Source organism: Puma concolor, chromosome A2 (genome assembly GCF_028749965.1).
Source record: "Puma concolor isolate L17-30 chromosome A2, mPumCon1.1.hap2, whole genome shotgun sequence".
Taxonomy (NCBI): Eukaryota; Metazoa; Chordata; class Mammalia; order Carnivora; family Felidae; genus Puma; species Puma concolor.
The window spans coordinates 171922707-171950487 of record NC_141668.1 but is presented as its reverse complement, the minus strand read 5'-3'; the positions used below and the strand labels follow the sequence as shown (position 1 = coordinate 171950487).

The 27781-nt window shown below is 66.9% G+C and overlaps 3 protein-coding genes across 7 annotated transcripts; 2 read left to right on the top strand and 1 right to left on the bottom strand.

The window, feature by feature from the left end:
* The first annotated feature begins 35 nt into the window (after nucleotides 1-35).
* WDR18 (WD repeat domain 18) lies at nucleotides 36-9967 on the top strand. Of its 2 annotated transcripts, XM_086699757.1 has the most exons (11): nucleotides 40-1089; nucleotides 2135-2245; nucleotides 3692-3825; nucleotides 3979-4120; nucleotides 4581-4724; nucleotides 4889-4953; nucleotides 5048-5172; nucleotides 5426-5592; nucleotides 6470-6538; nucleotides 6630-6757; nucleotides 8857-9967. In XM_086699757.1, exons 1-11 carry the CDS (start codon nucleotides 880-882, stop codon nucleotides 8918-8920), a joined length of 1359 nt encoding a protein of 452 aa, XP_086555883.1. In that variant the 5' UTR covers nucleotides 40-879; the 3' UTR covers nucleotides 8921-9967. The 2 variants fall into 2 exon arrangements, with proteins under 2 accessions (XP_086555884.1, XP_086555883.1); XM_086699758.1 differs by lacking the exon at nucleotides 8857-9967 and having other exon boundaries at nucleotides 36-1089; nucleotides 6630-8039.
* Nucleotides 9968-11496: 1529 nt separating this feature from the next.
* On the top strand, nucleotides 11497-19404 carry GRIN3B (glutamate ionotropic receptor NMDA type subunit 3B). 3 transcript variants are annotated; one of them, XM_086699754.1, is made up of 10 exons: nucleotides 11497-11939; nucleotides 13468-14060; nucleotides 14402-15434; nucleotides 17182-17327; nucleotides 17714-17829; nucleotides 17937-18088; nucleotides 18312-18476; nucleotides 18568-18626; nucleotides 18812-18852; nucleotides 19018-19404. In XM_086699754.1, exons 1-10 carry the CDS (start codon nucleotides 11508-11510, stop codon nucleotides 19311-19313), a joined length of 3033 nt encoding a protein of 1010 aa, XP_086555880.1. In that variant the 5' UTR covers nucleotides 11497-11507; the 3' UTR covers nucleotides 19314-19404. The 3 variants fall into 3 exon arrangements, with proteins under 3 accessions (XP_086555880.1, XP_086555879.1, XP_086555878.1); XM_086699753.1 differs by having other exon boundaries at nucleotides 17182-17267; nucleotides 18812-19404; XM_086699752.1 differs by having other exon boundaries at nucleotides 18812-19404.
* Nucleotides 19338-27456, bottom strand: TMEM259 (transmembrane protein 259). Of its 2 annotated transcripts, XM_086699755.1 has the most exons (11): nucleotides 27087-27455; nucleotides 23336-23611; nucleotides 22539-22638; nucleotides 21979-22089; nucleotides 21660-21782; nucleotides 21468-21568; nucleotides 21320-21377; nucleotides 21096-21179; nucleotides 20845-20977; nucleotides 20676-20775; nucleotides 19338-20579 (listed from the first exon to the last, which is right to left on the bottom strand). In XM_086699755.1, exons 1-11 carry the CDS (start codon nucleotides 27306-27308, stop codon nucleotides 20034-20036), a joined length of 1854 nt encoding a protein of 617 aa, XP_086555881.1. In that variant the 5' UTR covers nucleotides 27309-27455; the 3' UTR covers nucleotides 19338-20033. The 2 variants fall into 2 exon arrangements, with proteins under 2 accessions (XP_086555881.1, XP_086555882.1); XM_086699756.1 differs by lacking the exon at nucleotides 21320-21377 and having other exon boundaries at nucleotides 21096-21165; nucleotides 27087-27456.
* Nucleotides 27457-27781: the final 325 nt, after the last annotated feature.

The following is a 27781-nucleotide window of genomic DNA, read 5'->3' as shown; positions in this document are numbered from 1 at the left end:
CGCGGATACCCCACGCCCCGAGCTCCCGTTCCTCGCTCAGGCGGTTCCCTCCCTCCGTCCACCCATCGTCTCCTGGATATGAAGCGGGGTTGGGGGCGCACGGTCTCCGCCCTGCTCTAGGACACCTGCTCCCATAACGCCCTCGGCAGCTTGGGGCGGGCGCTTCCGGCACTGTTGCAGACCCCGGGCATCAGGCACCCTCCAGTGTCGCTGGGAATAGACGCCAAGGCCTCACCGGCTAAGTGGATTGACTTCACAGGTTTCCAACTAATTCCACGTTTTTGAAAGGCGCTGTTTGGAGACCTGGCCTGGGGCCGGCAGCTGTAGTGGAGGGTAGGCGCCCCTCAGGCTGAGATCGCGACTTGTTTGGCCTGCACCACGTTCCTGAAATGTACAGGTGCACTTCGTGGCCCCAGAGAAGAGGGGTCTGGGGGCGGCGGACGGTGGACCCGGGGGCGTTCAGCTAGACAGGTTAGGTACGCAGTGCGCGTTTTTCGTGCAAATGATTATCGAGGCCTGCGAGCTCGGGACTTTACTATTCGCACATTAAAAAAAAGAAAAGGAATCCGATTGACCGTGTCACTTGGTCAAAGGCGCCCAGCGGAAACGGCCAGGCGACCTCCGGGCTCTGAAGTTCTCTGCAGGAGACCCTGAGCCCCGACTTCCCCACCTATCTGGGGGCGAGGTCTCCTTCCACGGTCACCACCTCCACGGCACGCGCCCCCACCGCCGCGGGGCGGGGATCTAGCCCCCTCTCGAGCACGTGGTCACGCGCCAGCCCGGGCGAGGAGACGTGGGCGCCGCTCTAGCCGCCGCGGCGCAGGTGCCGGAGTCTCGCTGGCGTGACGTACTTCCGGGGCGGTGGGGGGGGGAGGCAAGATGGCGGCTCCCATGGAAGTGGCCGTGTGTACGGACTCGGCGGCCCAGCTGTGGAGCTGCATCGTGTGGGAGCTGCATTCGGGCGCCAATTTGCTCACGTACCGCGGCGGCCAGGCCGGACCCCGCGGCCTGGCGCTGCTCAATGGCGAGTACCTGCTGGCGGCGCAGCTGGGCAAGAACTACATCAGCGCCTGGGAGCTGCAGCGGAAGGTGCGGCGGCGCGCGCCCCGGCCCGGGCTTCGTCGGAGAGTGCGCGGGGTGCCCCAGAGTGGGGTCGGGGGAAGGGTCGGTGGGGCCCGCGGGGTCCCTGAACCGGGGCGGGGGTGGTCTCGGTTAGGGTGCGCTGCGCATGCGCGGGTCTGGGGGCGGTTGGCGAGGAGGGAGGCTCGCTCTGGGTTGGGTGGGATCCTTGGCGCTGGGCTGAGGGTGGGCCACTGGGGAGAGTGAGGAGCGTCTGTGGGGCAGGCACCCTTGATGGGCTGGGAAAGTGGGAGGGAGCTTGGGGAGCGAAGTTTAAGTAAAGGACTTTCAGAGTGTTCGCTCTTGAATGCTCCCTCTCTGTAAAGAGAGCTTTCTGATCTTAACACGCTAATAAACTTGTTTGCTGCTCATGTAAGGAGAAGGGGGGGAAAAAGGATTTTCTGTGGGGGTTCCGCGGGTCTGTTGTTCTTGGAAGGTGAATATCAGAGGCCCAGGAGGGTCATGCATTTATTCCCCCCCCCCCCCCAAAGAGATACTATCCTTCATCCCAAGGGCCCATTGGTCTCTTCTTATAAACATCCAAAGTGCAGCCACTGAAGTTTCTTGCTGCCCGGCTCTGACAGCTGAAGTTTCTCGGGACAAGCTCTGTGTTCTGGCTTTACCTGGTGTGGTCCACTCATACTCAGGAAGTTTTCCCTTTAAAGAGATGAGAAAACTGACCGTCAGGATCACAGGCTGGATGTTAGGGAAGGCGGGGTTGTGGCACAAGCCGCCTGGCCATTGGGCTCTCCAACTCCTTCCTGGACCTTCTGTGGCTTGCCCACCCCTACCCCCACCCAGAGTGAGCACCGTTCTGCTTTGATCCAGCGATCTGCAGGCCTCCCCCTCCAGCCTGCAAAGCCTGGGCTGGATCAGGTGCCTTCTTGATGACCCTTGATTAGTTCAAATCACCCCTGTTCCTGCCCTTCTTTCTAGCTCTCTCGGACTTTTCTCCCCACTGTCCCCTAGCTTCCGAGTTCCACGTGAAGCTCAGAGGCTTCTTATGTCTCTCTAGGACCAGCTCCAGCAGAAGATCATGTGTCCTGGACCTGTCACCTGTCTGACCACATCGCCCAATGGCCTGTATGTCCTGGCGGGGATTGCAGAGAGCATATACCTGTGGGAGGTAAGAGCAGGCGTAAAACCAAGGTAGTGGGATTTGATCTCAGGGCGCTGGGTTAATTAGACCGTGTTGTCAGCAACAGTTGCTTATGTTTGGGCGGGGGACACCCGCGTCACCTCCTGCACAGACAGCACAGGGTTTGAAGCCAGAAGATGGACACGTAATCACGCTCTGCCTTTCTTGACCTTGTCCACACCTGTAAAACGGCCTTTGTACTTCCCCCAGAGGTCTGAGGACCACAGAGATACGAGGGGGCTTAGTTATTTCACCCCAGAGGCTTTTAATGATTTTAACGATTTTTAATGATTCTAAAACTAGGAAGTGGTTGCTCTGGTGCAGGGAGGGAAACTGGGGCGGGGGGGTTTCTTCAAAGGTTGCCCATCATGGTAGAAATCCTTGCCCTGGCGCAGGCAGCGTGGGCAGAAATCAATGTCCCCTTTCCCTCTCTAATGAGGGACGTCTTGGGTCTTGGCTGGTGGGCTCTGTGGTCTGACCCTGGCTCCCTCACCCTCCGGGCGAATTCTTGACCGCTGCGGGCCATGGACACAAGGGGGCGCCCCCCACAGCCAACCCAAGGCAGCAACTCCGGCTGAGGACCTGACTCCGGTATCTGCCACTGTCCACCTTTCCCCCCTTCCATCTGTGTGCATGAAGGGGGAGGAAAGCTGGAAATCCTCAGAGCAGGGGCCTCAGGGGGAGGCTGTTTCTCCGGCTTTTCCTTATGTAAGGACACCAACGGTTAGATTCAGGGCCACCCTCTGGTGTGTGGTTAGACTTGTAAAGGCCCCGTGTTCAAGGAAGGCCTCGGGTCTCAGGAGTTAGAACGTGAATCTGTGCATTAGGGGAACACCGGTCAACTCACAACAGAGTCTTGGCCCCGCAGCCCACCCCACCTTCCCAGGCTCACGTGTCCGTGCCGCCAGGGGCCTCCCCGTTGCCCCCGGCCCCGGCCACTGGCCCATCCCCCTGTGGTGGCATCTGAAGACGGTGACTTCCCGCTCCTGGGTCCCAGGTCTGGCTGGTTCTGGAGGGAAGGGCCCACGGTCTCACCAGCCTCTTCTGTGGCCTTGTCACTCTCCTCCATGCAGACAGCCCATGCCCTCCCCGGATGCCATGGTTACGTGACAGCCTTGTCCCGCACTGGACAGGGGTCCTCGGGCCAGCTGACGCACAGGGCTCAGAGGTCAGGGTGACTGTGGACGAGGGGGTGGGAGCTCCAACGAGATCATCATCCATTTGGGGATGTCCTAGGCAGGACAGCCGGGAAGAGGCATGGCCTCCCACCAGGCCTCAGTATTCCTCCCAGACACCCTGGCCGTGAACCCCTGACCCGAGCGCTGGGACAGTCAGTGTGGACAGGCTCTCCCCCCAGTGCCCCCGTGTGACCTGGCAGCCGGGGGGCGGGGGCAGCGCCCGTTTCCTGCCCTGACCTGTGTGCACCCTCCACAGGTCTCCACGGGGAACCTTCTGGTCATCCTGAGCCGCCACTATCAGGATGTGTCATGCTTGCGGTTCACTGGGGACAGCAGCCACTTCCTCTCGGGGGGCAAAGACTGCCTGGTGCTGGTGTGGAGCCTGTGCAGGTGGGGCCGCGGGCCCTCTCGGGTCGGGTCTGGCCACGGCGCACGTGGAAAGAGCCGTGCCGGGGCCCCAAGGTGGGAGGGGGCTGAGAGCCAGGCGGGGCATCAGGGTGGGGGCCCCCTCCCCCCCAGCTGAGGTCTGTTTCTTGCACACAGCGTGCTGCAGGTGGACCCCTCCAGGACCCCAGCCCCCCGGCACGTCTGGTCTCGTCACACCCTCCCCATCACAGACCTGCACTGTGGCTTTGGGGGGCCCCTGGCCCGGGTGGCCACCTCTTCGCTGGACCAGACGGTGAAGGTAGGGACCCCCCCCCCCCCCCCCCAAGTGGATCTGTGAGTCATGTCCTGGCAGCGGGCAGGCTCTTGGCCAGCGTGAGCCAGTGAGTCGCCTCCTTTCCCCAGGCTGGCAGCTCCAGACAGCTCCTAATCCCCCTGATGCCTCCCGCCTCAAGGACGGCCAGAGGGTGGACGGTCCAGGCCTGCGTCGGCTTGGAAATTCCCAGTTGGCTGCCTGTGCCTGGCGGCTCCCTGGCCAGACCTCAGGGGATTTGAGGGCACGCTGGCCCTTTGGGCTTTGCGGTGGGTGGGGGCCGGCGGCGGCTAAAGCAGGTGGGGGGAGGGGTCATGGGCCTGAGAGGCGAGTTCTGCCCCTGGGAAGGCTGGGTCTCTCCACACCCCCGACCCCCCGGGCCACGGCTGCAGCCCCGGTTCCCGGGGGTCCAGAGCCACCAGAGCTCCTATCGCACCCACACCCCCAGCTGTGGGAGGTCTCGTCGGGCGAGCTCCTGCTCTCTGTGCTGTTCGACGTGGCCATCGTGGCCGTGACCATGGACCTGGCCGAGCACCACCTGTTCTGTGGCGGCAGCGACGGTTCCATCTTCCAGGTCGACCTTTGCACCTGGGTGAGTGGACAGGTGGGGGAAGGGGGTGCTTGGGCCCGGGCCGGGGTGCTCAGTGGGTCGTGGGACCCCAGGTTCCCCCCTCCCCCCTCCCCTCCCCCCCCCCCCTCCCCCCGCCTGGGGCCCCCGGGCTGAGGCGCGGCCCCGGGCCCTCTTGGCCTCCACAGCCTGGGCAGAGAGAGAAGACCTTCCAGCCGGAGCAGGACAGCGGGAAGGCGTTCAGAGGGCACAGGTGCGGGGCGGGGCCAGGAGCGGGAGGGGCCCCGTGCTCAGGCTCTCGGCTTGGGGTCACCTGTGCCGCCCTCTGTGGGACTCATCGTCCCCAGGAACCAGGTGACCTGCCTGTCCGTGTCTACTGATGGCAGCGTACTGCTCTCCGGCTCCCACGATGAGACCGTGCGCCTGTGGGACGTCCAGAGCAAGCAGTGCATCAGGACGGTGACCCTCAAAGGTGAGGCGCCCTGGGTGCGGGGGCACGGGGCAGCCAGCTCCTCCGGGGGCTCTCGAAGGCGCGCGGCTTCTCCAGTTTGTCCACACCACGGTTTTTCCCCGGCGAGTTGGCCGCCCCGGGGCCTGTGCTGTGAGGAGAGGCCCGGGGTCCGGGCGGTGCCGCTCCTGGACAGCTGGGGGGTGAGGACTGGGGGCCCGTGGGAGCCGCCTGCGTGGCCTGGGGCGGCTTCGGACCGCGGCCTGCCCTGCCACAGGCCCTGTGACCAACGCCTCCATCATGCTGGCGCCGCTCAGCATGCTGAGCTCGGACTTCAGGCCGGGCCTGCCCCTGCCCCACTTCAACAAGCACCTGCTGGGCGCCGAGCACGGGGATGAGCCCCACCGAGGGGGCTTCACGCTGCGCCTGGGCCTCCACCAGCAGGTACGTCCCCGTCCCCACACAGGCGTCCCCTCCCTCGGGAAGACCTTCCTCTGCCCTGCTCTGCACGTTCTGTCGGGTTCAGGGTGGTGACCTGCCTCGGGCACCGGCGCTCCCGGTGAGGGGCCATCTCTGACCTGGCGACTGAGCCCAGGCGGGGGTTTGGCAGGTGAGCTCAGGAAACCCAGGGCGTTTGGAATGAGGGCGCATTGCGGAGCAGAGCTTGGCCTGAAAGTACCGTGTGTCCGGCCTGTTCTCCACAGGGGGCCGTGGCGGGGGGGGGGGGGGGGGGAGGGGAGCCCCCAGGGATCGCCCGTCTGCCGCCCCAGGCCCGGGGGCACCCACCTGCTCTGCAGGTCCTTGCCTGGCAGGCTCCGGCCGTGCTCCGCCCACCGTTCCGTGAACTGCACAAGCCCCTCGGGGTGTCTGGAGCCTTCCTGCAGACAGCTGGCCTCTGGCTGTGCCAACGAGGGCTGCGTGCCCGGACGCTGTCCAGCAGGAGACAGACGGCCTCCCCGCAGCAGTAGCGGCGTCCAGCCCACGGCGTGCCGGGGCCGGAGGCCTCGGCTGACCGGCCGGCCCGTCTCCTGGGCCTCCTTGACCTTGGTCTCTGCACGACCGTCAGGGCCCAGCGCTGTGCCCACGGCGTGGCCTTGGGTGTCCCTGCCCCCGGGCTGCGTTGGGAGTACATTGCACCCGTCCAGCCGGGGGGTTGGAGCCCGTGACCTCAGTAGAGACGTCGCACGCCCCAGCCCGGCGTCTGGCGGTCCTTTCCGCAAACCTCAGCGTCCCCTCGGCCAGCAGGTGTCAGGAAGGCACCTCCCTGGCAGGGCTGCTGCCCCTGCTCACTGGGCGCCACGCGGCCCCTTCTGTGTTGCAGGGCTCGGAGCCCAGCCACCTGGAGCGGGCAGAGCAGCTGCACGCGGTGATGAGCGGCACGATGGAGAAGGTGGGCCAGAGCCACGGGGCGGGCAGGGGACACCCCGAGCACCCGCCCCGTCCGGGACCCGCAGGCGACCCGGCTCCCTGTCCTTCCCCAGAGCGTCCTGGGCGGCCAGGACCAGCTGCGGATCCGTGTGGCCGAGCTGGAGGACGAGGTGCGGAACCTGCGGAAGGTCAACCGCGACCTGTTCGACTTCTCCACGCGCATCATCACGCGGCCGGCCAAGTGAGCCCCCCGCCTGCCAAGCGGCCCCTGGACGTGTTGCCCCCTCGAGGAGCCTTGTGTACCACGTGTTGGCCGCCGGTGCCTGGTGCCTCCGTGCGGCTTCTGGTGCTGCTCTGTCTTTAACAAAAGGACTAAAAGCCTCTTCTCTCCAACCCTCTGTGTGCCCTGGCGGTGGCGGGGGGTGGTCCCAGGTCCCGCGTGGTAGCCCCAGGACTCCTAGCGGGACCTGTTTCAGCAGAGCCCCCTGAGTCCGGTTTTTAAAACTCTGTCAAGAAGTCATGGTTCTTTTCAGAGACTGGTCGGCTGCCCCAGGGCTTTTGCTCGACCGTGAGGACCAGGCCACACTCGGTGGGAGGGTGTGCTGGGGCAGGGGTGGCTTCTGAGGTGAGGGTGGAGGTTACCCGGGGCAGGAATGGTTCAGAGAGCGCAGTGTGGTCCCACTGGTCCCGTCCCTTTGATGGCCTCCCAGCAAGGGTGCCCCCAGCCTGGCTCACGTGGTGGCGGTTCTGGGCCAGAGTCCTCCAGAAGGACGTGTGCCCACACGGCCCGATGAGAACGTCCCTTGGCCTAAAAGGGCCTGAGAGAGGCCAGGGACACCTGCCCTGGGGATGTGGCCAGTGGTCAGCCGGCACCTGGAGCCCAGCTCAGACACGTGGGCCCCATAGCCATCCTCGGAACTTTCCAGAAGGCTGCCCACCCCTGACAGCTCAGCTTAATGACCTAGAAAATCCACGTGATTGAGCAGGTGCTGGAGAACCTGGAGCTGGAACCAGCAGTCCCAGCTGGGATCCCGCTCCTGGGCTCAGGGATGGCCCCTTCCTCTGGCTGCGCGCCCTGGCCACGGGTCTCGCCACACGGCAGCTGATAGGGCATGAGATGGGGTCCTGCTGGCTAACTGGGGACACCACGTTGTAAGCCCCCCACCCCCACAGCTTTCAGTTGGGCTCCATCAGCCCCTCGAGGCCAGAATGGGGTTACAGCAGGCCCTGGGCCTCTGGGGTTCCCATCAGCAGCGGAGGGCAGGGAGGGGCTTAGCCAGGGTCCCAAGGGTGCCAGCCCCCTCCCCAGAGTGCCAGGGTCTCTGTTTTCCCATCTGTAGGCTGGGCCCAGGCTGTCCTTACCCTCGGGTCTCCAGAAAGTCTGGAAGATCTGGTTTGACTGAGGCTCTGGTGCCCAGACCCAAGCGAGGGTCCCTCGGAGCGCCTGGTGCCTGTGCCCCTGTGCCCTCCCTCCATGCCCTTGGCTGCCTGTACGTGTTCCAGGAGTAGATGTTTCAGAAGGAGATGTGTTGCTGGTTCTGGGGGCCGGGTGTTGGGAAGGGAGCTGGCAGGTGGCCACGAGATGGGCTGAGCGTTTCGACCTTCGTCTGGAGGCCACCCTTCCTGGCTCTGGGTTCTTGCCTCGGGGGTGCTGTTCCCCCCGCCCCGACCTCCCGAGGATTCACAGGGTCAGAGGCCCCCCCCCCCCCCCCCGGCACCACTCTGGACCCTCAGCTGCTGACTCCGTGGGTCCTGGGGTTTCCTCCTGCCGTGTCACTCCTCCCGCCCTCTGGCCCGGGGCAGAGGCAGCCGACCTTCCTGGTTCCTGCAGGGCTGAGGGGAGGGGCGGGGGTGCTGTGATCTGACTCAGGCCCGAGAGCATCAGGGGACACTTGGTCCCCGCTGGCCTCTCCTTCTGGTCACTGCAGCCTCAGAGAAGCTGCACTCGGGCCCAGACTCAGTTTCCATATCTGTAAAGCGGGACATGGCCCTTCTGGGTCCGCAGGGAGGCCTCAGAGCTTGTGCACAGCTGGTGTGCGGCAGGTGCGTGGCACGGGGTGAACCATCAGGTCCGGGCTGAGGTTCACGTGCACGTTCCGTAGCACAAGCTGACCCCAAATCCTGCGCAGTCGCCGCCGAGGGGAAGAGGCCGGCGACACCCGGTGCCTGCCCGCCGTGTTCCAGGAGGGAACCGCGTGTGCGCTGGTGGGGACGTGGGGTGGGTGCTGGTGTAGCAAACAGTCTGGAGGGTCCTCGGGAATCGGGCCTCCCCGTGTCCAGCAGGCCTGTGTGTCCCGGCTCTCACCACACTCCCGTGTCCGGGCTCCCTCTCACCCGCAGGAGATGCACGTCGGGGCGCAAAGAGGTACCTGCACACCCACGTTCACAGCAGCACGGTCCTTAGTCACCGGACACCCCCGGTGCCCGTCCGCGCACGAAGGGTAGGCACTCCGTGGTCCATCCACATGCCCGAATGTGATCCAGCCTTAGAAAGTGCCCACCTGCCACCACATGGATGGACCCCGAGGACACTGCGCGGTGATGGAAGCCAGACCCAGAAGGACACGTCCTGCGTGACCCCACGCACAGGGGGTCCCCTGAGGAGTCGTGTCCACAGAGCCGGCGAGCAGACTGGGGGAGCCAGGGGTGGGCAGGGGGCGGGGAGTCTGTGCTGCTTGGGGACAGAGTCTCAGTCTGGGGAGGTGGAAAGTTCTGGAGATGGATGGTGGGGGCGGCTGCACGACCGTGTGAGTGCGCCTGATGTCACTGAGCTGTGCACTTGGAAGTGGTCGCGATGAGGGGCGCCTGGGTCGCTCAGTCGGTTAAATGTCGACTTGATTTTTGGCTTGGGTCGTGATCTCGTGGTTCCTGGGGTCCAGCCCTGCGTCGGGCTCCATGGAGCCTGCTTGAGGTTCTCACTCCTCTCTGCCCTTCCCAGTTTGTCTTCTGTCTCTAAAAAAAAAAAAAACAAAAAAAAAAACCAGAAAAATGGTTAAAGTGTTAAATTTTATTACGCGTTTTACCACAGTTGGGAAAAACACCTCCCGTGTGTTCACTTGTTGAATCTGCACGGCAACCGGGAGATGGGAACTATTATCGCCTTGTAAGTATGGGGAAACTGAGGCACGGTGGTCAGGGAGCTGATGCTGGGTCATACAGCTGGGAAGTGGCAGTTCTAGATTCCCGCAGGGTCTGGGCTCTTTGTCCCGGCCCCTGACCGTGGGGAGATGATGCAGAAAAGGCAGATGTGTAGTGGAAACGGGCAGCTTCAGAGGGCGCCCGTGTGTGCGAGCCCTCAGAGGGCCAAGGGCGGCCGGCTGGCATCTGTTGAGCTGGCTTGGGGTGAGGGACCGTCCCCTACCCAGGACGGGCCCCTCATCCCGAGGAGTCGTGCTGTCAGAGGGACCTCACCACAGGGTGGGCAGAGCCCGGGCGGTCCCTGTGGGCTCTTTACCTCCTGGTGCCTCAGCCAGGACCAGGGCAGGTGGGTGGGCTCCCTGGTGCCAGGGGCCCCTGGCAGGACAGCGGTGACTCAGGTCAGGGCGCGAGCCTGCAACCTGGGACCTTCCCTGTCCTCGGGTGGCTGGCCAAGTGGCTGGACACGGTGGCCTTGTCGGCCGGAACCCAGGCGCACAGCTCTGGACGCTCATCTCCAAATTGGATCTACACTGTTGGCTGCCGTTTGGCATTTTTATTTATCTGATGGAATTTTATTCCTGCCTCTGTAACACTGGCTCCAAAAGGAGACGGTTTTGTGTGTGAAGAATCAGCCGAGTGTAGATTCGCTCATTAGCACGGGAATGTTCTGTGCCCTGAGGGGTGTTGGGACACTTCCCCCCCGCCCCCCCCACCTTGGGGAGGACAGGCTGAGAGGATTCCGTGCAGGGTGCTGGTGGGCCTGGGTCAGCCAGTGTTTAGTGAGTAACTGCTCCATGCCAGGGTCACGGGAAGAACCTGGTCAGAGCACGGGAGAAGCCTCGGGGGATGGTAGAGGGCAGGGAGCTACGGAAGCTTCTGGAGCCGTGGAGGGTGATGTAACTGTCCTGTCTGAGCTCAAGCATCAATTAGAGTGCCCACTGTGTGCGAGCATCAGAGACCACATTAGCAGGCCAGACCCACTCTTGCCTTCCCACTGTTGAGTAGGGAAGGTGGCCACTAAATAAAGCAGATAAACCAACAAAAGTTTGACGGCATATGATCACGTAGGCGTGGGGGGGGGGGGGAGGGCTTCACTGGGGGTGGGGAGGAAGTTCTGTATCTTTCTGGGTGACCAGCAAGAAATGTTTTTCAGAACAGGGGCATTTGGTACTGGGTCTTGAAGGGTGAGGAGTTCTCTGCTCCAAGTTACCTCCCTGCCCACAACTGGAAGGCAGGAGATCTACCCTGTAGGTTCCTATCAGACGTGATCTGCCTCAGTTTCCCCAGGGTGCACACAACGTCAGAGCGCACTCGAATGGGCTGGTCTAGGTAGAGCCGGAGGTGGGCAGTATTGCTGTGTGACCCCTCCTGGGCCTCAGCTCCCCTGACATCAGCAGGCAGCGTTCCCAGGCTGCGGCATGAGCGATTCTCGGGTGGAACGGGGATGAGTGTGGGGACAGATTTGGACACAAATGCCCTTCCTGGTGCTAAGCCTCGGTTTCCTCGTCTGTAGAATGGGGAAATAACTCACCTGGCACGGAGCTGGGAAGAGCAGTGGTTGGGGACCACACCCCACCCCCACCCCCGCGCGGCGTGGCCACCTGAGCCTCAGTTTCCCGCCCTGGGTAGTGGGTCCCACTCCTCCCTAGAGGCTTGCTGACCCTGGGGAACCGGACGGAGCGAGGGCGGGCGCAGGTCGGCCGGCGGCGTGGGGGGCGGGGGCGCGCGGGGGAGGGATGCGCCTGCCCCGCGGGGGGGCGGGGCAGCGAGCGGCGGGGGCCGGGCCCCAGACCCCGCCTCCTGCGCGGTGGCCCCGGCGGCTCCGCCCCGCGGCGCCGGCCGGCAACTTTGGGATGGAGTTTGTGCGGACGCTGTGGCTCGGCCTGGCGCTGGCGCTGGGGCCGGGGCCGGGGCCCGCGGGGGGCCACCCGCAGCCGTGCGGCGTCCTGGAGCGCCTGGGGGGCTCGGTGCGCCTGGGCGCCCTCCTGCCCCGCGCGCCCGCCGCCCGCGCCCGCGTCCGCGCCGCCCTGGCCCGGGCCGCCCTGGCGCCGCGGCTGCCGCACAACCTGAGCCTGGAGCTGGTGGCCGCCGCGCCCCCTGCCCGCGACCCCGCCTCACTGGCCCGCGGCCTGTGCCAGGCGCTGGCGGCGCCGGGCGTGCGGGCCGTGCTCGCATTCCCGGGGGCGCGGCCCGAGCTGCGGCAGCTGCACTTCCTGGCGGCCGCCGCCGAGACCCCCGTGCTCAGCGTGCTGCGGCGGGAGGCGCGCGCGCCCCTCGGAGACCCGGTACGCGGGGACGCCCGGGGGCCGGACGAGGGAGGCCCCGGGACGCCCTGGGGGGCGGGGGCCGGGGGTCCGACGCCAGAGGCGCCGGGGGGCGCTGGCACAGGAGCCCCCGGGGCTCGCGGGACGTGGACTCCTGACCCCGGATGCCCCCTAGGGCGCGGGGACCCAGAAACGGCGGCCGACCCGGTGCGATGCTTCTGGACCCAGGATGGCCAAACCCACACGAGGCCCCCCTCGAGGGGGGCCGTGGGGGGCGGCGGGGCCGCAACTCCTGCGCAGACCCCCTTCCTGGGCTTTGGTGATGGGGTCTCCCCACCGTGGCTGCTGCCCTTGTGGGCCCCAGAAGCCCTCCCCGGTCCGAGGGCGCCCCCCAGCCCCACCGAGCTGGGCCCCGGGCTGGGAGGGGAAGCAGGTCGTTCTGCCCGTTTCTGGGGTGCAGTTCCGGGGTCTGCTGGTCTCCCCAGTCTCCTCCCCGCGACGGGCCACCCTCCCTGTCAGTCAGACCCCTCCCTCCGCATCTCTGGAGTTTATTCTCTCCTTGATTCCGCCTCTGGGCCTGGATCTGGGCCCGAAGAAGCAGAAAGCGGGATACGGATGAGGGGTGACTGAGAGGGCTCTGGGGACCCCCGTGGTGCCTCTGGGAAAGGCCCCCTTACAAGGACAGCAGGGAGGGGCCCAACCTAGAGATATGGGGACTGGTAGGGGCCTCCCGCCTTCCGAACGCAGCTTGAAGCCCCTCCAGGCCGTCCTTCTCCTCGGGAGGGGAGACCTCGACTGTAGAGGAAGCCTGGGGTCTCCTTAACCCCGCTGTCCCTGCCTGAGGCGGGCCCCCTGCGCCGACCTTGTGGGAAAGATACGGAACTCAAAGCCAGGCCTGTGGCGCCCTCTGCTGCCGCCTCCAGGCCCGGAGCCCCTGCTATTTACGTCGGTCTTTTGGGAGGACTCGCTTGGACCCCCAGGGACTGAACAGCAGCCTCAGCCCTGGGCATCCTGTCCTCACCGGGGCAACACCCTGCTCGCCTTAGGTGTCTGGCATTGCCCTCTCTCTCATCCTTCACAGGCTAAGAGCAAGTCCCGGAGAACTTTCTGGGTGCCACAGGGCATAGAGGAGTCCCTCAGCCCCTGGCTTGCCAGGGAAGTCTGAATAGGGGATGGGTGACGGACCTGGGTTTTGAAGGATGTGTAGGAGTTGGGTGCCGGGGAGAGAGAGAGAGAGAGAGAGAGAGAGAGAGAGAGAGAGAGAAGAGAGGTGTTCCAGCTGGGAAATGCGAAAAGCCCCAAAGTGGGGTGCGACCAGGTTGGCCAGAACCAAGCGAGTAGGCCCTGAGTGTCAGGCCAAGGAGGCTGGGCTTTGTGCTGACGGTGGTGGGGAGACAGAGAGGGTTTAGAGCAGGGGCGGGCTGGCGGAGGCAGGCATGCCGCCCGGTCTTAAAGAGGACGTCTGTTTATCGAGCACCTACTCGTGGGGGTGGGGAGGGTGCGGTGGGTCACAGGTCGCCAGCCCTAACTGTGCCCACCCCCTTTCCAGAATCCGTTCCACCTGCAGCTGGACTGGGCCAGCCCCCTGGAGACGCTGCTCGACGTGCTGGTGTCTGTGCTGCAGGCCCATGCCTGGGAGGACGTCGGCCTGGTGCTCTGCCGCGTGCGGGACCCTGCTGGGCTGGTGGCCCTCTGGACCGCCCGGGCCGGCGGGGCCCCAGAGCTCGTGCTGGACCTGGGTCGGCCGGAGCCGGGTGCCGCGGGGCTGCAGGCACGCCTGGCCCCCCTGGGGGCCCCGACGGGGGGCTCGGCCCCAGTGCCCGTGGCTGCACTCCTTGGCTGTGACGCGGCCCGCGCCCTCCGGGTGCTGCGGGCCGCGCCCCCGGGGCCCCGCTGGCTGCTGGGCACACCACTGTCCCCTGAGGTACTGCCCACGGACGGCCTGCCCCTCGGGCTGCTGGCGCTGGGCGAGGTGGCTCGGCCCCCGCTGGAGGCCGCCATTCATGACGCCGTGGAGCTGGTGGCTCGCGCCCTGGGAAGCGCGGCCCGTGCGGAACCGGAGCGCGCCCTCCCCCCCGCCACGGTCAACTGCCACGACCCACGCCCGGCTGGGTCCCTGTCCTCGGGCCGCTTGCTGGCACGGTGAGTGAGGGGTGTGCGGGTCCCGTCTGTGAGTCAGGAAAGGCACCATTGTTGGGTCCTTGCTGTATACTGGGCATCGTATCCTCCCGAGAAAGCGGGTTTTGACCCTAAGGTGGAAGCAGGGCAGGGGAAGGGGCAGGCGGGGGCTTAGGGCGCTCTGGGGGCAGCGTGCAGGGCAGGGGAAGTGAACCAGCCAGGCGGCCTCGCCGGGCATGAGAACCAGGAAGTCGTCGCTTTCGGGCCGGGGGCACCGTCACCGCCCCCGTGGCGCGGGTGCCACGCTGGCAAGGGGTCCGGCCCCTGCTGCCTGACGGTGCCCCCCCCGCCCCCCCCCCCGCCAGGTTCCTGGCCAACACGTCCTTCCAGGGCCGCACGGGGCCAGTGTGGGTGACCGGCTCCTCCCAGGTGCACGTGTCGCGGCACTTCCGGGTGTGGAGCCTGCGCCAGGACCCGCGGGGCGCCCCGGCCTGGGCCACGGTGGGCACCTGGCGGGCCGGGCGGCTGGAGTCGGAGCCGGGCGGCGCGGCCGCGCGGCCCCCGCCGGCGCCGGGAGCCGGGGGCCGGCCCAAGCTGCGCGTGGTGACGCTGGTGGAGCACCCGTTCGTGTTCGCCCGCGAGCCGGACGAGGACGGGCAGTGCCCCGCGGGGCGGCTGTGTCTGGCCCCCGGCACCAACGACTCGGCCGCGCTGGACGCGCTGTTCGCCGCCCTGGCCAACGGCTCGGCGCCGCGGGCGCTGCGCAAGTGTTGCTACGGCTACTGCATCGACCTGCTGGAGCGCCTGGCGGAGGACGCGCCCTTCGACTTCGAGCTGTACATCGTGGGCGACGGCAAGTACGGCGCCCTGCGGGACGGCCGCTGGACCGGCCTGGTGGGCGACCTGCTGGCCGGCAGGGCCCACATGGCCGTCACCAGCTTCAGCATCAACTCGGCGCGCTCCCAGGTGCTGGACTTCAGCAGCCCCTTCTTCTCCACCAGCCTGGGCATCATGGTGCGCGCCCGGGACACGGCCTCGCCCATCGGCGCCTTCACGTGGCCGCTGCACTGGTCCATGTGGCTGGGCGTCTTCGCGGCCCTGCACCTCACCGCGCTCTTCCTCACGCTGTACGAGTGGCGCAGCCCCTACGGCCTCACGCCCCGCGGCCGCAACCGGGCCACCGTGTTCTCCTACTCCTCGGCGCTCAACCTCTGCTACGCCATCCTGTTCGGACGCACGGTCTCCAGCAAGACGCCCAAGTGCCCCACGGGCCGCTTCCTCATGAACCTGTGGGCCATCTTCTGCCTGCTCGTGCTGTCCAGCTACACGGCCAACCTGGCCGCCGTCATGGTCGGGGACAAGACTTTCGAGGAGCTGTCGGGGATCCATGACCCCAAGGTGGGCAGCCGTGGGGCCGGGAGGTCTCCCACTCCCCCGGTTCCCGCCCCAAGGCCCAGCCGCCGGCAGCCACCTGCTCCTGAAAACATCTATGGAGCGCTCGGTGTGTGCGCCGGGCGTAGGGGACCCGGCCGGGACCAAACAGGCGAAGGTCTCCGTGCCCCAGGGAGAGGTGTCGCGGTCAAGAGAAGCACGCCGGATTGGTGTGTGAGATGGCTGTAAAGCGTCAGGAAGGAAAATGAGGCAGAGTGGGAACACAGGGAGTCCCGGGAGGGGCGTTTTCTGAAACGAGGGTGAGGAAGTAACTCTGGGAGGGGGTGACATTCGAGAGACTTTTATGTAGAGATCAGGGAGGAATGATGGGAGAGAAGGCAGAGCAGGTGCAAAGGCCCCGGGGCAGGTCCTGCAGGGTGCCTAAAGCGGTTCTTTCTGAGACAGAACTTTCTGTCGGAGCCCTGGCGGCTTGCGGGCAGAGCAGAGGTGTGCCCCAGTCTAGATATTTCTCTTTTTTTTGATGAAAAAGTTTATTCCTGAACAGGGAGCAGCGAGCACCATGGATGAACCCATTGTCCAGCTCCTAAGTCAACTCCCCGCCACCCAGGCCAGTCCCAGCCACTGGACTGTCAGTTCACCAGTTTTCTGGAAGCTTTCACACAACTCAGGGTCCCCTTTTCCCAGCTGTCTTTTCTCCCCCCATGGCTTGTTCGAATCTGGTCCTAAACACACAGGCACTGTGGGTACATTTCCTCTCCACTTATTTCTTGCCCAAAAATGTGTTTGCTGGAGAAATTGTTTTTGTCCCGTAGCAGCTCCCACTGTTCGGATCCGGCTGACTGTGTCCTGAGGGGTGCTACACCCTAAGCCCCGTATCTTTGTAAATTGGTACGACAGCCTGGGCCCAGTGCTCTGTGATGTGCTAGCCACTCGCACGCGGCCACTTTCAACATTTAATTAATTAACTGTAAGTGCCCAACAGCCACTGAGAACAGCACAGGTACAGGGTCTCCTCGTCGGAAGGTTCCAGACAGGACTGCTCTAGACGCTCCACAGGACAAGGGTCCGGCTTTTCCGGAGGGCTGTGGCCACATCAGGACGCGTGGGTCAGTGTAACCACTCATCCCTTAGGAGTTTGCAGACTGTGGGCGGCGCCGGGGACCCAGGACAGGGAGGAGCGGCCAGCAGGGCTGCGGGGTTCCGGGTGGTTCTGAAAGTGGAACCACAGGATTTGCAGACCCACGTGGCGTGGAGACCAGAGAAACAGGGTGGGAAGAGGCAGTACAGGGCCGACTGGGGCAGGAAGGGCCGGGAGGACAGGTGTGGGGGGCCTGATCCCAAGGGATTCCCGCGGGCCCCCAGGGCGGCCACGGAGGAGGTGGTGAGAAGAGGAGGAGGAGGAGGTCTGGGGTTCGAGCTCGGGCTCGGGGCCAGGTCTGCGTGGAGATGGACAGTGGGCACTGAGGAGAGCGGCCCTCACCCTGGCGATCCTGCCCCCCAGGGACAGAGAGAGGGCCATGTCGCGGAACATCACGACTGGGGAGCTCCTGGCACCGAGTGGGTGGGGCAGGGGTGCTGCTGACCCCCTCTCGGCGCCCAGAGGGGCCCCAGTCGGGCCGGCGGCGGCGGCGGGAGGAGCTGGGCGAGAGCCCTGGGGACCCCGGGCAGCCCCAGCACGGTGCACGGAGCAGGGCGCGCGGGACAGCCGGAGGCCAGGGCGACAGCGGCCCGGGCTGACGAGCTGCCCCCGCAGCTGCACCACCCGTCCCAGGGCTTCCGCGTGGGCACCGTGTGGGAGAGCAGCGCCGAGGCCTACATCAAAAAGAGCTTCCCCGACATGTACGCGCACATGCGGCGCCACAGCGCGCCCACCACGCCCCACGGCGTCTCCATGCTCACGTGAGGCCGCGGGGGGGCGGGCCCGACCCTGCAGGGGCGGGGCATGCGGGGGTTGGGTCGAGCCGAGGGGGCGGGACCTGACGGGGCGAGGCGGAGCACCGGGGACCGTGAGGGGGGCGGGGGCGACGGGGCAGGACGCGGTGGGGGGGGGGGGCCGGAGCGGGACTCCGGGGTGGGCGGGGCCCGAGGGGCGAGGCGGAGCACCGGGGACGGGGCCGGCGACTACGGAGACGAACCATCGGGGGGGGGGGGCGGGGGAGGCGGGCGCGAGCCGTGACCCCGGGGTGGGCGGGGCCTACGGGGCGGAGCCTGCGAGGCGGGGGCGACGGAGCAGGACCTGGGAGGGTGAGAGCGGGGCCTCTCACCCCACTGCCCCCACCGCGCAGGAGCGACCCCCCCAAGCTCAACGCCTTCATCATGGACAAGTCGCTCCTGGACTACGAGGTCTCCATCGACGCCGACTGCAAACTACTGACCGTGGGCAAGCCTTTCGCCATGGAGGGTGAGGGGCCGCGGGGAGCGGTGGCCCCCGGGAGCAGTGGCCCCAGGGGTGGCTCCTCTGGGGCTGCGTCCAGCCTGGCCCCCAACCCCACCCCTGGCCTCCCCCAGGCTACGGCATCGGACTCCCTCAGAACTCGCCGCTCACTTCCAACCTGTCCGAGTTCATCAGCCGCTACAAGTCCTCCGGCTTCATCGACTTGCTGCACGACAAGTGGTACAAGATGGTGCCTTGTGGGAAGCGCGTCTTCGCCGTTACCGAGGTGCGGCAGGGCCAGGGGACACGGGGCGGGGGCAGGCGGGGGCGCACCCTGAGCCTGCACGGCCCCCCCCTCCGGTGGTTGCCAAGATGTGTGCGCTCCTACGCATCCTACCAAAGCCCAGCTCCGATGTCCTCCCCACGAACCTGGAAGCCTCGGCCAGGGCTCCCCTTCCGGCCTCGCCCGCGGAGGGTTTGTGCCTGTGTCGTCCCCCCTGCCCCCCCAGACGCTGCAGGTGGGCATCTACCACTTCTCGGGACTCTTCGTGCTGTTCTGCCTGGGCCTCGGCAGCGCCCTGCTCAGCTCTCTGGGGGAGCACGTCTTCTACCACCTGGTGCTCCCGCGCATGCGAAGAGGCAACAGGCTGCAGTACAGGCTGCACACCAGCCAGGTGAGGGGCGGGTTGCGCCGACGGGCGGGCTGCGCGGGCGGGCGACGGCGACCTCCCGTGACCCCGACAAAGCTCCTGTCCGGACTTGTAGAGAATCCACCGCGCGCTCAACACAGAGCCTCCGGAAGGTCACGAGGAGCCAGAGCCGAGGTAAGGGGCCCCGAAGGCCACCCCCCGGCCCCCTGCCAGCTCTGACCCCCACCCTCAAGCTGACCGTTTGTCGCCTCGGCCCGCCTCGGAAGGACAAGGAAGCCCCACACCGACGGGGAGGGACCCCGACCCCAGGGGCAGAGCGCCAGGGCACTGGCGCAGCCCCATCCACCCCATGTCCCCAGGGCTCCCGAGCAGCAGCAGGACACGCCCACGGCCTCTGCAGGTAAGGGGGGCTGGACACACGTGCGCCGGGCCGCGGCGAGGGAGCGTCGTGTGCGCTTCCTACTGGAGCCCAGTGTGGCCGCCGCAGCGCCGGACTCGGAGGCCGGGCCCCCGGAAGGCCCCGTCTGGCTCTGCTCCAACGGCCGCCTGTCCTCGGGCGCCCCAGGCCCCGGTGAGCTGGAGCAGCTGGAGCGGCGCATCAGGAGCGCGCGGAAGCGGCTCCACCAGGCCCTGGTGCGGCGCCGAGAGCTCCTGGCCCAGCTCGGGGATGGCCCCGGCGACCAGCCTCTGCACCTGCCCGAAGCCCGCTCCGAAGCAGCCGAAGCACCTGAAGTCACGGGTGACTCATCCCAGGGAACGCCCCCCCCACCCCTGCCGGCCTGGACGGGGTGGCCCCCACTCCGGAGCCTGCACAGAAGCCATCCTGGCGCGACGGGAGGAAGCACGGAGGCCCCTCCCTGACCGCACGCACAGACGCCGCCAGGCCGCCGTCAACAGTTTATTCTATATACAAACACGATTTCGTAACTGCAATTAAATAGGATGGAATGAGCGCCTCTGTGCATTCCTCACCGGGGGACTTGGTTTGGCCACCAGCCCTGCCCCACTCCCACCCAAGCAGGGCTGGACGCCTGTGCCCGGCCGCTGCCTTCCAGGTGGGCGCCTGTGTCCGCGTGCCCGACCCCGAGGTGCCAACTCTGCCCTCCTGGGACCCCGGCCCTGGTACGCACACCCGGGGTCAGGTGCCGTGGAGAAGGCACTGAGCATGATGCAGCACCAGCCAAGCGGGCCGGGACAGCGAGGGTGGCCCCCGCCGGCATTCACCTGATCAGAGACTTGCCCAGCTCTGCTACTGAGGGACAGCTCACTCCACACGGTTCACCAGCCCCTTCCAGAACCTTCCACGGAGCCCCCACCCCACTCTCATCGGCCCGCCTCCATCTGCCGGCCGAGGGGGCCCACCACTAACGTAGCAGGGACAGGCCTCCGGCAGGCCCCACCCTGGGGAAGAGACGGCCGCCTCTGGGCGAACCCAATGGACCCCGACACCACCCCGAGGCAGGCTGGGCAGTCCCAAGAACCACCGGGACATCCTCCCCGACACCCGAGGGCTCCGGCCAGGTCATGCCCAGTGGGCCTGCATGGCCAGGGACGGGGTGGGGGCGGTCAGCTGCCCAAGGCTCAGGAGCCGACCTCCGGGGGCAGGTCCACCGGGGCTGTGGGTGCAGGGCTGGGCCCACTCACCCCGACGGCTGGGGGCGCGGCGTCACGCGCCAGGGAGTTGCTGGACGGGGTACTGTCCTGGGGGACTCGGGGGGGACCCCCACCAGGGCTCAGTGGGCCAGCGGGCCGTCGCTCCAGGAGGGAGGCGCTCAAGCCAGACAAGAAGGAGGCGTCTGTGATCATGGCGGCCGTCTCCGCCATCCAGCCCAGGTCACCGCTGGCCGCCGCCGCCACCGAGGCCGCCGCGGCCACCAGGGAGCTGGGCGCCTCAGCCACGGGCCCGGGACCCCCGCTAGCACCCGGCGAGCCGGGGCCCAGGGCAGGGGCCCGGCCAGCAGGGTCAGGCGCGGTGGCCGGGGCACCTCCGTTGTTGTTGAGGTCGTCCGGAAGGGCCGTGGGGGCGCCGGGGCCCAGGGGCGGGGTCTGCAGCAGCATTTCCTGGATGCGAATCTGCTGCAGGATGGCGGGCAGCTCGTAGTGGTGGAAGAAGTAGATCATGGAATGCTGGAGGGCGGAGGGCGGGCTCCGAGTCAGGCGGGGGCCCCCGCGGGAACCCGGGCCCCGCGGCGGGCGGCCGACGCCTGGGACGCGAGTCCTCACCTGGACGAAGAGCCAGGACGTGACCAGGGCCAGGCTGCTGTACTGGCCGTTGAAGCGGTAGTGGTAGGCGTAGAAGGCGAAGTGGTACAGGTAGAAGAACCTGGAGGGAGGAGAGTGAGGCGCCGCCCGCCGAGCCCACCCGGGACCCCCACGGACCCTCCGTGCTCACCGCAGCCAGTGTCTCTTGCTGGTGTTGGTGTGGCAGCAGATGGCGTCGTACTGGTCGGCCAGCCAGACGATGAGGATGATGTAGAAGGCCGTGGTGGTGTCGTTGAAGAACTCGGACATGATGGCTTCCATCCCTGCGGGAAGGCCCGGCGGCTGGGCTGGGGGCGGGGCGCGGGGGGCGGGGCGCCCCGGGCGCGGGGCGGGGGCGGGGCCGGGAGGGCGGGGGCGGGGCCGGGAGGGCGGGGTCCTCACCTACGAGGGCCAGGATGACGGTCAGCAAGGGCGCGGCGGGGAAGGCGATGGCCATATTCATCTCCAACATCTGCAGCAGGTCCACTGCGGGCAGAGAGCGGCGGGCGGGCAGACCGGGTGAGGTGCCCGGGGGCGGGGGCGGGGGGGGGGTGGGCGAGGGGCTGCGGGGGGGCCTGGGGCTGAGCCCACCCCTCCCGCCCGGCTGGCCCAGCAGGGAGACTCACCAATGAAGACAAAAATCTGGTGGTGGGAGTATCGGAGCAGCATGGAGACGCTGAGGGTCTGCGGGCGAGGGCCGCGAGATGCCTCAGGGGGGGGCGGCCCGCACGCCCACCCCGCCCCCACCCCGCCCGTCGCCCCCGAGGCACTCACGAAGATGACCATGATGACGAAGGCGGCCAGGTAGGACGTGCGAGCCATCCACATGCTCACGAAACGGTAGTGCTCCCCGGACACCACGTTCCGCAGGAAGCCTGCGTGGGGGGGGGGGGGGGGGGCGGAGCCGTGAGCGCCCTCCCCGCCACCGCCCCGCACCCAGCCCCCACCTGCTGCCGCCCGCCGCACCCTTGTTCTCCTCGTTCTCGGCCAGGCCTTTGACGCTGGACATGAGGATGTCGTCGTAGCCCAGGAACTCGGCCAACAGCAGGCGGCTGAAGCGGTCCCCGAAGCACTGGTCTCGCGAGGGGTCTGCGGGGCGGGCACAGGACGGGACGCGCGTCTGGCCAGGGCCCCACCCCAGGCAGCACCGTGACCCTCCCGCCCCAGGATGCCTTGGAGGAAGGAGACTTCTTGTAGCCAGAGGGTGGAGACAGCCCCCCAACCCGGGTCCCATGGGCTTCGGGCTGCCCCAAATCCCCTCTGCCTCACCCTGGGGGACACTCACCCAGAGTGACCACCATGACAGGGATGCTGAGTCGCTGTCGTGTGGCCTGGGACAGCCGGAGGAAGCCGTACTCCAGCGAGTACTCCACCACATATTCATCCTGTGGCCATGCTGCCGGGGCAAGCTCAGTGAGTCCCGGGGCCGCCCCTGGAGGGCTGGGGGGGGGGGGGGGAGGGGGAGGGGCAGGCCAGGCTCGAGGGAGGGGGTCGCTAGGTAGAGCTGCTTTGCACCACACCCCCCACGGGGCCTTCGGGGCCCCCAGAGAAGGAGTCCCACACGCTGCCGACAGATGGAGAAACTGAGGCACAGAGTGGCCATTCTCCAGTACCGATCTGGCTGCTCAGACCCTCAGCCCCTCTGGGCAGGGGTGGAGCCCTAGACAGTGACCCGCTGTCATGAGGCGCCAAGCACACCTCGGCAGCCCACGCAGGGTGTACTTTTTTGTACTTTTTTTAAGGTTTTATTTCTTAAGTCATCTCTATACCCAACTTGGGGCCGGAACTCACAACCCTGAGATCGAGAGTGATGCGCTCTCCGGACTGAGCCGGCCGGGCATGTACCTTTAGAGGGCGTCTCTGGGAAGGGGGACTCCTGGCTGTCATTCAGGGCCTCAGCACCACCCGGTGGCTTCAACACTTTGGGCTCAATGTCCAACTCGAACTGTGGAGCGCCAAGACAGGGGTCAGCGGCCCGACCCAGAGGCCCCTTCCCCCTGCTGACTGAAAGACGCAGACTCCACCCCGGCTGCCGTGACCGCCAGCCTCTGCCCTGTAACCCACCAAAGACCCCCAACACCGAGCTCCCCCCGAGCGGCCACCACCGGGTGAGGGTCTGCACTCTGAAGCCGGGGGCAGGGGCAGGGGCAGGATCGGCAGGATGGGGCCGCCTGGCAAGGTAGGCACCCACGCCCCACAGGCGCCAGCCCCTCAACTGTGGGACTCTGGCCTCGAACTTGCTTGAGCGCGTCCTTCCTTACAGGCTGTGGGCCCCACACAGCCACCCGACCCCCGCGGGTGCCGGGGGCCCCTGCACGTCTCCAGTGACGGCGCTCACCACCCCACTGACGGCCACTCCACCTGGGACAGCCGGGACCGGCTTTGAGCACTGGGCCCAGCGTTTCCAGGGGGCTCCTTGTCAGCTGTGTCTGCCCTCGGTGCCCCCAGAATCAGACCAATCCTTTCCAAGTAAGGGCTGGGAAATGGCCCAGGGCCCCGAACCTCCCAGCACGGTCCCTGCCCCGAAGGCCGCACCTGCAGGAGTGCGCCAGGTCAAGCGCTGGGCCTGCCACCAGACGAATCACTGGTTCGCCGTGCGCTCACCAGGCGTCTCCCGTGCAGGGCCCTCCTGGCCAGCTCACCTTGATGGAGGTGTTCCCAAACATCTCCACGGCCAGCTCCTCCTCCTCCTCTTCCAGCTCCAAGCTGCCCGGCTCCACGGCCAGGCCAGGGAAGCTGCCGCGGCGGCCACCATCACAAAACTGCAGGAAGACGGGTGCGCGGCTCGAGTTGTGCTGGACCTCCACGCGCAAGATGCCCTCCCGAGGCCACTTGTCCCGCACGTGCTCCAGGCAGTTGATGGGCGAGCGGGAGAACACGATGTGGATGTAGGCCAGGACAAAGAGCACGAACAGGGCCTGTGGGAGGGAGGGCGGTCAGTGCGGGAGCCCCCGGCGCTCGGGGGACCCTCCCGGGCAGGGGCTATGCTGAGCTGGCTCCAGCGGAGGAAGAAGTCCCAGGGACGTGGGCAAGTCCCGTGACGGCCCAGGGAAGCAGGGATGCCCTCTCAGACACTGCAGGACCCTCACCCGGGGACAGGGCACACTGGGCCTGGGCCCACCTGACAGAGGACCCCTCAGAGCACATGGTGACACCGGTGACCGCCCCCGCCTGGAGGCCCGCAGGGCAGCCCCGCGCTCCGCCTTATCCTCAGGGCACCCCTGACCTCACCGGCCGCGCCCTCTGCACCGCTCCTGGGCTGGCAGGGCCAGCTTGTGGGGACGGTACAGCCTCTCCCAGGGCGATCTTGCCCGCGGAGAACACTGGGCAGCGTCTGGGACTGGCTAAGGTGGGGCACTCCTGGCATGGCCGGGTGGGGGAAGGGGGCTGCTCTACCCCCACAGCACCCAGAATGGCCCCCACCACAGAAAACGACCTGCCCCTTGTCGCCAGGGTGAGAGGGGACTCTGCCCCACGGCACCTCACCAGCAGCACCTTTTACCCAGCTTGGAGGAGCGTCAAGAGGGCCACCCCCCTCCCTGAGAGCCCATCTCACTGTCTGACGGCCGAGTTTCTCAGGGGCCTTTGGCCACGGGTCACCGCCAGACTGGGCACTGCGTCTGGGGCTTCACTCCCGTGTATCACCCACTGCCCCCGCCCCCAGGGAAAGGGTCCAGCTGGCCCGATGGGACGCCCAGCGCTGTTCTGGAAAAAGAGGCTGTCCAGGAGCCGGCGAGCCCAGGGGCTGCTCGGCCAAAGACAAGGTGTTTCCTCGGAGGAGCCGGTGCACACTTTACATGCCCGCTACCCGTGGCTACAGGGCCACTGGCAGGGCCACCAGGACCTCGTCCCTCCCACGCTCTCCACGAGCCCTGCACATGCTGCCAGTGCCAGCCACGGACCCCCTGACCTCCCCGCCGGAGCCAGCCCTGCGGACGGGCAGAGGGGCACACACTCCCATCCCCGTCGGGCCACGGGGGCCGTGACCTGAGGGGGCGCAGAGCCAGGGGACGGGAGGAGCCCGGCGTCCGAGCGTGCTGCTACGACCCCGGGCCCAGGTACGCGTGAAGCCGGGAGCCCGCCCAGACTCCTCAGATGTGTTATCTGCGCCACCCCTGTTGGGCCAACGCGGACCGTGGCTCCTTGGCCTGCAGTGCCCCCGGGAGACGGTGACGCGGGCGGCGTTGACACGGATGCAGAGCCCCCGTGTCCAGGTCACCGCAGACAGATGTGGAAGCTATGAGCGGAGCCGGGGCCTCTGCCGGGGGCAGCAGGCCTGAGTCTGCCTAACGTCACACAGACCCTGCTGGGCCACCGCTGCACCCCATGCCCTGGTCTCCCCCTCCCTCCTGCTCCGCCCTCTTCGTTGCTGGGTCCCCGAACCAGGCAGGAGGCGGCACAGAGGTGTGCTCAGGGACTCCCATTCACAGCAAGGACCCTGGCGGCACTCCACACTATCGCACGTCACAACGACCCCGGAGGTCACCTCCGTTTTTCCGAGGGAAAGACCGGCAGAAACACCGAATGCCAGAGCCCTGCTTACCCTCCCAGCATCGCTCAGTGGCTGCACGGTCAGGCTGCCCCAGGTTCAGAGACAGGCTGGGGCACCTAGTGCCGACCGCTCCAGGACTCGGAGGTCCCAGTCTGGCCTCGATGCCAGGGAAACCAGCAGAGGTGGAAGCCAAGGCTGCCGGAACGCGGGCCCGGCCACTGCCTCTCATCCCCCAAAGGCTGGCCCGGTGGGGAATCGGGTGGTCTGGGCTGGCTCCTGGCTGTGAGCCACAGAAAGACGCAGCTCTGAGGAAGTCACCAAGGGACCTCCGTATCTGCAGCCAGAGTGCCGGAAGCTGGGCAGGCAGGAAGTAAAGGCACAGAGCTTTCTGGAACTTGCAGCAGCCGCACAAACCAGCCAGTCCCAGCCCTCACTGAGCAGATGAGGGAAACAAAAGGAACCAGGGGTCGGGCAGATTCGAGAGGTCCGTGGGGCCTCCAGGCTTTGGCCCAGAGATCGCTCGGCCCAGCAGCACGACCCAGAGAGGAGAACTCAGGAGTCAGAACCCCCCGGGACGCCTGACCACCTACTCCAGGGACACCTGGTATGCCGGGCTGTCCCGCTCCCATGTCAGGAAGTGGCGGGACAGAACTGACGCGACCAGGACCTGCTCCGGGAAGGCTGAGCTCCGACTGACCACTTGGGGCAAGCAGCACTTCCTCCCCGCAGGGAAATCACACCCACACACACTCAGGAGCCCAATAAAGGAACCCCGATTCAGGAATCCTCCACAGGGGACCCGTGATGTTCTGGGGGGGGCTCTGGGGAGAGAGGAGGAAGACCGCCTCCTTGTGCCATCAGGCACTCCCAAAGACAAGGGACAGGGGGACTCTGGTGGGGGGGGGGGGGGGACTCCCCGGAGACACTGGCAGGCCAGAACCAGCACCCGGGTCTGTTGGGCAGCTATGACTGCACTCCTCCCACCAGACCCCAAAGTGCTGTCAGCTCCTGACCCACCTGGTCTGGTCTGCACCCCAAGAGCCTCGAATGCTAGCACCAGCCCCCTCTCTGCAGACAAGGAGCCCAGAGCTCACTTGGGGATGCTACACACCCCGCCCCAGTGGGCAGCATGCTGTTGGGAAACGAAATGGCCATCTGCCCAACCGGGACCACCACGCTGCGCAGGAACCCGGAACCTTCTCTGAAGGGCTGCCAGCTGTCATCGGAGATCCTGTCGTAGAAGGACCTAGGCCAGTGCCAGTCCCCACTGAGCTGTGCCCATGGCTGAAACCTCTGTGCCACCCGAGGGAGGATGGCAAGGGGGTTTGCGCATGGCCCCTTGCTAAGTCATAACTTTGCCACTAACCCCGGCGACCTGTCCTGGGCTAGGTCACATTCCCCGGTGAGGCTCAGAGAGAGATGGAAATGGGGTGTGGCTTCCAATGCAGGAAGATGGGCATGGGCTGTGTCCTGTCCTGGGAGAGGGAGGCCCGGAACCTCCCGATTTGGGGAAGCCCAAGACTGGGGGTTTGGTCAGGGCCAGGACAGGTCTGGAAGCCTCCTCCAGAGCGGAGGAGGCCAGGCAGCACGGTCAGGGTCACAGGGCTGGGCTCCCGGGCTCCTGCCTCCCGAGGTGAGGGTCCTGGGAAAGGGAAGGGCCAGGGGTGGGGGGCAGTCTGGACAGAGCTGGCAGTGAGTTTCCGGAGTCGGGATCAGGGGCCGCTAACGGGGCGAGTGAGACTCGGGCCTCCCGGGTACGGGCACGGGGGCTGGGATCGCAAGATTAAGAGGCCCGGAGGAAGGGGGTTCGCCGCCCCGCTGGGGTCGCGGTCAGAGGTCGCAGACCTGGGTGGAGGGTCCGGCCGCTAGGGTCAAGGGTCAGGGGTCGGGACCTCGGTCACCTTGAGCAGCACGAAGAACTCGAAGAGTCGTCGGAAGGCGGGCGGGAAGAGCCGCGAGTAGGTGACAGCCATCTTGAAGAAGAGCGCGTGGAAAAGCCGGTCGCGCACGTTGATGAGAGGGTTGGGGTTGAGGTTGGGGGTGCGAGGCCCGCGCGCGGGGACCGGGCCGCCGCCGCCGTTGGGCCCGGGCCCCGGGGCCCCGGGCGCCGCGTGCTCCGACATGCCGCCCAGCGTCGCGCCCTAACGGCCCGCGGGTCCCCGAGGGCGTCTCCCGGCCGCCATCGGCCGTCCTCACCGCGGCCGCGCTGCTCACCGACGCCCGGCCGCTGCCGCCGCCGCCATCTTCCGCCTCCGCGGCCTGCTGACGCCAGCGAGTCGCCGCGCCGGCAAGAGCGGCTTCCCTGCGCTCGCGGAGAACGCTGGGATGGCAGCGGCCCGCCCACTGCAGCCCCGCCCTCCCTCCTGGTCGCCGGGCCCGGAGCGCCAGGGCGGGGTGGTGTCTGGCCCAGGTGTTTTGCATATTATCCCCCACAAGCCTCAGCGGCTGCGAGGCGGAATTTGGACTATTAAATTCGTCAACATCTGAGGGTTTTAGCGTGATAACAGACACTCAAAGCAAGCATGATGGTAGGAGATATTCATTTGCATGGCGCTCTAGAAAACTTGTTCAATGCAGCTAGCTCAGTTTAGCCTAA